Here is a 7,159-nt window from a genome sequence, read left to right as displayed (position 1 = left end):
GGGTATAACAGTTGCCAATTTAAAACAGTCAGGAAATATTCCGGTTTTAATTGATTCATTTATGAGATAAACAAAAGGCTGTAGAATATTGTTCTCTATATTTTTAATTAATTTAGCTGTTAAGCCGTCATAACCGCTTGAATTTTTATTTTTAAGTTGTGAAATAATGACATGCACCTCCTCCACTGCAACGTCATAAAAAACCATTGAGTTTACAAGGTTATCATTTAATGTACAGGGTAAAGAAAGATTTGACCCAAAATGGTCTCTAATTTTATTTTGTGCTACAGTAGAAAAATGACATCCAAATTCCCTGGCAACTTTATTACAGTCACTTATGATGGTATCATTAATCTTGAGAATGATTTGGTCCCTATTATTCTTTTTATTCCTATCTAAAATTTTATTGACAATGCTCCAAGTTTCTTTCATTTTGTTTGCTGAATTGTTTATTTTATTATTGTAATAGGTTTGTTTAGTTATATTTATATTTTTTCTGTAATTTTTTTTTTCATTCTCATATTTTACCTTAATTTCACCTGAATTTAGATTTACTGAGAGCCAAAATAAATTTTTTAGATATAATAGGGTGAATAAGAGGAAAAATGTTTTTATTTTACATTTTACGGAAAAAAAGGCACAGTTGATAAAAAGTTTTACTTGAATTTAAACTGAGGATGTCATGGTAAAACATTTCATGTACAGGGTGTCCAAAAAATTAAAAAATCTGAAAATGTAGAGAGTAAACTACCTTTATTTTTAATATTTCTGAAAATCTTAAGTAATTAATCTTATATTAATTTTTTACAGAACGTAATAAATTTGAATAAAAATGTATGTGCAATAAAACATCATTCGAACACTCCTCAGCCAACATTCACACAGGCATGCAAGGACTTCATTGTAGCTACATCTAACTCTTCTAAAGATATGGACTGTACAACATCTCTAATTCGTTGTTTAGCTGCTCGATATTATTGTCCAAAGGCCAGGTAGCTGTTTTCATTGCATGTATCTTCAAAGAAGTATGGTCCTATTATTCCATAAAAGGATACCACACCAAACATTCACTTTTTGGAAATATTGCCGCCTAGATGGTATTCTAAAATGAGGACTCTCGGTACTTCAATATCGCAANTTTCTGTAATTTTTTTTTTCATTCTCATATTTTACCTTAATTTCACGTGAATTTAGATTTACTGAGAGCCAAAATAAATTTTTTAGATATAATAGGGTGAATAAGAGGAAAAATGTTTTTATTTTACATTTTACGGAAAAAAAGGCACAGTTGATAAAAAGTTTTACTTGAATTTAAACTGAGGATGTCATGGTAAAACATTTCATGTACAGGGTGTCCAAAAAATTAAAAAATCTGAAAATGTAACGAGAGTAAACTACCTTTATTTTTAATATTTCTGAAAATCGATATTTTGCAAGTCGTGCAAAAAAGTTACTCGAGTTTTTAAATAAAACAATTCGCACACAAAATTGGTTTAATTTTTTACAGAACGTAATAAATTTGGATAAAAATGTATGTGTAATAAAACATTATTCGAACACTCCTCAGCCAACATTCACACAGGCATGCAAGGAATTCATTGTAGCTACATCTAACTCTTCTAAAGATATGGACCGTACAACATCTCTAATTCGTTGTTTAGCTGCTCGATATTATTGTCCAAAGGCCAGGTAGCTGTTTCCATTGCATGTATTTTCAAAGAAGTATGGTCCTATTATTCCATAAAAGGATACCACACCAAACATTCACTTTTTGGAAATATTGCCGCCTAGATGGTATTCTAAAATGAGGACTCTCGGTACTTCAATATCGCAAACGTTGTGAAGTAACAATGCAATTTGGAGAAAAAGTGGATTCGTCCGAAAACATAATTTGTTGATGGAAATTTTCGTTCCACACCTTCAATCCACAGACAAAAATCGAGACGTTTTGCTTCGTCGCCTTTCTCTAAAGTGTGGTTGTGAATTGGTTTGTATGCAAGAATTTAATTTTGTTTCAATTTTTTGTATGTGGGTCTTTTTCACAATTCCTAAGTATTCTGATCGTCTCCTCAATGACATGTTTCATTCATTGACTGTAGAACTAGCACAGTAGCATCCCATCATCATAGTTTTTACTGTGCCTAGGTGTTTTTACTAGTGACCCGATTCTCAAAAATTTTTGAACTATTTTATGTAAAGACGATTGTGCCACATGCACACCTGGGTATTTTTCATTGAAATCTTGAATTACTGGGCGATAACTGTAATCACCCTTACCGTGCACTGTATTAGATATATTTTTTGCTGTACAGTTAGCATTTATGTGATAATTAATTACTGTTGGGAGTTTTTAACGAAGTGCAGTGACACAAGTGAAGAATAAAATGTCATTTTATTCACAACCTTCTATTCGAAATAAAAGGTTTTCCTCTTATTCACCCTAACCGTGGACATAAATATTTGTAAATAATCAAAGTAGGCCAATTACATGACATTTTCAGATTTTTTTATTTTCTGGGCACCCCGTACATGAAATGTTAAGTTTCACCATGGCAACCTCATTTTAAATTCAAGCAAAACTTTTTATCAAGTGTGCTTTTTTTCCGTAAAATGTAAAATAAAAACGTTTTTCCTTTTATTATCCCTAACCGAGGACATACTGACCTACATTAATTTTTGTTGGGATTAATGTCAAGATTTAAACACAAAGAGATAAATATTCAATGTTTTGATCAAGAGCGAAAAGTATGTATGTCAATGTTTGATTGTTTGCCCATTGAAAGAAATACAGGGTTAACTTTGAATGGGGGTTACATTTATATGGAAACTACCTTTGACCTTTGGAAACACGTATCAATAGTTTATTTTTTCAAATTCTGTCATGAAAACAATTTTTTTTTAACCTTTTGGTAATTTTCATACCCCGCTTCTGGATATAACCTAGTATGACCTCAAATGACGGCACATGTTAGTACCAACGCATCCACAATTGGGAACTGGACTATGCATTGTTATCAAACATAATTTAAATAAAAATGTATAAAAAACAGATATTCACACTACCCGCCGTGAGGTACTGCTCTTTAGCATTGTGTGGGTGTTCGCCAGGAGTCCTACCATCCGCCCACATATGCAAAAATTTAATTGTTTTAAATAAGATATTCTATGAAGCAGTACTTAGTAAGTAATATAACAGAAAACGCAAGCAATAAACAATTACTTAAAGAAATAAATTAAGTTTCATTTACAATTAGTAACATATCTACATACCAATCATTATTGGTTAGTTTGTCCACATTGACAAAAAATATACGGAACTTTAAAATAACACGGCATTGTCATAGAGAATCAATCTATTTCACTAAATTATTTTTCATTATAAAAAAATATATTTACAATTACTAGTAACATATTAATATTTAATAAACCATGTAAACATTTTTTACTCTTTTTAGAAACAATAGAACGTTTTTTTAGTGTTTGGTGCTTCCAGGTCAGTGGTATAAAAAAAATATGGTGACTTTAAAATAACATGACGCTAAGTTATAAAAAAGCAATCTGTTTTACTAAATTATTTTCCATTGTAACTTCACATAATGTAGGTTGATTTAAAAACAACTGGCAATACTGATAGCGTAAGAATACAACTTAATAAGCTGGATGGTCTGGTTTACAGATATTAATTATAATTAAAGATGAATAGTCACCAAAGCAACATATAGCAACTTTTTTGATTTTGTATGTTGCTGTCAGTTCCAAAATGTAGAAACGAGAAGCAACATACATAAACATTTCGTCTCCACCAAGGCAACAAAAAAAAGCAAAAATGTTTTAGTTGGCCGCTGTTGACCGAGTAAATGAAACAAAGTGTATCCACCAGGAAATCAAGGTTCCTCTCGTACTGCAATTCGAACTTAACTATTTTTTTCCTGTCATCTGAAGAAGAAAATATTGCGCCAGCAGCAGCTAACTTCCATACTTTTTCTTTCCCTAAAAAACTGGCTAACCAAATTTTTTCTTTTTCTTTTGACTTTCACTTCATTAGCTCAAGTAATTTAGAAGAACTTAGACCATGCATCGTGCTTTGTATTACTTTTATATTTGTGATCTTTTGGGTTTCAAAGTCAAATGTCGGTATGTTTCAATTAAAATAATAATATTAATAAACAACTTAAATACCGCGATAATAAAAGACAAATAAAATTTTATATTTTAATAATGAAAACGCAAGCAATAAACAATTACTTAAAGAAATAAATTAAGTTTCATTTACAATTAGTAACATATCTACATACCAATTATTATTGGTTAGTTTGTCCACATTGACAAAAAATATACGGAACTTTAAAATAACACGGCATTGTCATAGAGAATCAATCTATTTCACTAAATTATTTTTCATTATAAAAAATATATTTACAATTACTAGTAACATATTAATATTTAATAAACCATGTAAACATTTTTTACTCTTTTTAGAAACAATAGAACGTTTTTTTAGTGTTTGGTGCTTCCAGGTCAGTGGTATAAAAAAAATATGGTGACTTTAAAATAACATGACGCTAAGTTATAAAAAAGCAATCTGTTTTACTAAATTATTTTCCATTGTAACTTCACATAATGTAGGTTGATTTAAAAACAACTGGCAATACTGATAGCGTAAGAATACAACTTAATAAGCTGGATGGTCTGGTTTACAGATATTAATTATAATTAAAGATGAATAGTCACCAAAGCAACATATAGCAACTTTTTTGTTTCTGTATGTTGCTGTCAGTTCCAAAATGTAGAAACGAGAAGCAACATACATAAACATTTCGTCTCCACCAAGGCAACAAAAAAAGCAAAAATGTTTTAGTTGGCCGCTGTTGACCGAGTAAATGAAACAAAGTGTATCCACCAGGAAATCAAGGTTCCTCTCGTACTGCAATTCGAACTTAACTATTTTTTTCCTGTCATCTGAAGAAGAAAATATTGCGCCAGCAGCAGCTAACTTCCATACTTTTTCTTTCCCTAAAAAACTGGCTAACCAAATTTTTTCTTTTTCTTTTGACTTTCACTTCATTAGCTCAAGTAATTTAGAAGAACTTAGACCATGCATCGTGCTTTGTATTACTACTTTTATATTTGTGATCTTTTGGGTTTCAAAGTCACTCTAAATGTCGGTATGTTTCAATTAAAATAATAATATTAATAAACAACTTAAATACCGCGATAATAAAAGACAAATAAAATTTTATATTTTAATAATGAAAATTTATATAATTTTGTTCTTTATAAAAAACAATAATTATTGTCCAGAATTATTCTAAGATTTAGGGGCAGGTAAAATTGGAGGGTTTGGCTAAAATTTTGCTCCCTTCTATTTCATGTGCGATTTTTTCACTTGTTGCCTAATAATGAAAAATATTATTTAATTTTATGCCATTTATCTAAATGGCTACCAAAAATTTAAATCATTTGTATCCTAAAATGGGCAAAATAAATAAAAAAATAAGAGATGATTTATGGTAAAAAAAATATTTGTTTAGTTTTTAAGTCTTAAGTCAAAGTCACATCAAGAAAAATGGTGAAAAAATTTTACTTAAGCTTCACATTCTTATAAAGGATATACCTACATATATTGAAATACCAGTGTAAATTTGCATTTACCTACTTTTAAGCATTTTCAAAATATTTTAATAATCAGCTTAAGGAATTTCAAACTTAAAACCCTCTATATCGGAAAAAATTGACCAATTTACCAATCTGATTAGCGTTACGCTAAAAAGAGCCAAAAGATGGCTTGTGAATAGGGTTACCAGATTTATTTCAAGACAGACCCCCCGGAGATATGACTCCTTTGTATAATTGATGCCTAAAAAAAAAAAAAAAAATTAAGTCTGGGAAACAAATTGTTGGCTTCGAAGAAATCGATACTTGTGAATCACAACACCTTCTATCAGAATTTTTGGAATAATTGGAATTTTCACATATCTGAGTTGCAATCATTTGACAGACACCTTTTAACATGTTGTAGCCCACCTCAACAAAGCAAAGTAACTGCTTTCAAAAAGGTTATTTTTAAAAAATACATATGTGGAATATTTTACATTAAATTGTAGGTTTAAGGGTGGGGATCAGAATGTAATACTGAAGGCGAAAATATTCGTATTATCTATGAAAGGTCCTTATAAAAAATTGGGATGATAATAGAAAACAAGTTTTAATTCGGGTATATATCCATCATAACCAGAGGTTGACTTAATAATTTAATGACATCCAACTGCATTTTAAAAAATCCCAAATTCAAGAAATTACCTAGTACCTGCTATTTCTGACATTTCTAGATCTATGAAATTTACTAATAATTTCTGGTCTTTTCGGTTTTCCAGATTGTTATACACTCTCAGCCCTGATACCTGCTTGGACAATGCCCATCATATATGTCTAAAAATTTGTATGTAAATACTAAATGGAAAATAAAAACGCAAACTGTCTTAGCTTAGGTGGACTATGTCATGTTTGTCTCAATGTGCCCCATACCTTATTCTTTTCTAAGAGTTATGCTAAAATGTTTACAAAATTAAACTTACAAAAACATTTGTAATAGATACTACTCAACTTTTCGGCAATTCACAGTTGAAAGTTTTATTAAAAGTAGAATATAATTGTTGCAGATTTTTATGAGATATATCAGTCTGCTTTTTTATTATAGCTGAAACATCATTTTTCAAGAGTTCCTCGTTCTTACACACTTCACAGCCACCCCTACTCGTTTTTTGCAACAAAGGGTACTCAACAATCTCCAAACAATTCTTCTTCGAATGGGCTCTAAAATTAATGTTTAAATGAATTTAGATTCAGTTTCATAGTCAAAAACTTACGCTAGAAGGCCTTTATACTTTCCCAGTGCATAACCATTTTTAAATCCTTCCTTAAAGCCAATATCAAAATATTCTTGAAAACTGCTTTCTCTTCCATCAGCTATACCATCTCGTAAACCAGACTAAAATTTGTATAAACAAATATATACATATCTAAATATATACATTCTCTAGTGTCACAATCATTTAAAAAATATATTACTTACCTTTTTTGATGTAGTCTCAACTTTATTCCAAGTTTGTCCAATTTCTGAAAGATCTTCGAAATTTTCGGCTTTTTCTGGTTCCATGTT

The 7,159-nt window shown here is 30.1% G+C and overlaps 1 protein-coding gene across 1 annotated transcript; it reads right to left on the bottom strand.

The window, feature by feature from the left end:
- Window positions 1–5,229: 5,229 nt before the first annotated feature.
- Window positions 5,230–7,156, bottom strand: LOC108911498 (the record flags this gene model as incomplete). The annotated part of the gene is made up of 3 exons (XM_018716451.1): window positions 5,230–6,813; window positions 6,867–6,988; window positions 7,073–7,156. Coding segments are annotated over 3 exons (420 nt in total), but the record flags the coding sequence as incomplete, so codon positions are not given.
- Between the last annotated feature and the right edge of the window lie 3 nt (window positions 7,157–7,159).

Source organism: Anoplophora glabripennis, unplaced genomic scaffold (assembly GCF_000390285.2).
Source record: "Anoplophora glabripennis isolate ALB-LARVAE unplaced genomic scaffold, Agla_2.0 scaffold699, whole genome shotgun sequence".
Classification (NCBI taxonomy): domain Eukaryota; kingdom Metazoa; phylum Arthropoda; class Insecta; order Coleoptera; family Cerambycidae; genus Anoplophora; species Anoplophora glabripennis.
Note: the sequence above shows the minus strand (reverse complement) of the source record. Positions and strands in the feature narration are given on the sequence as shown.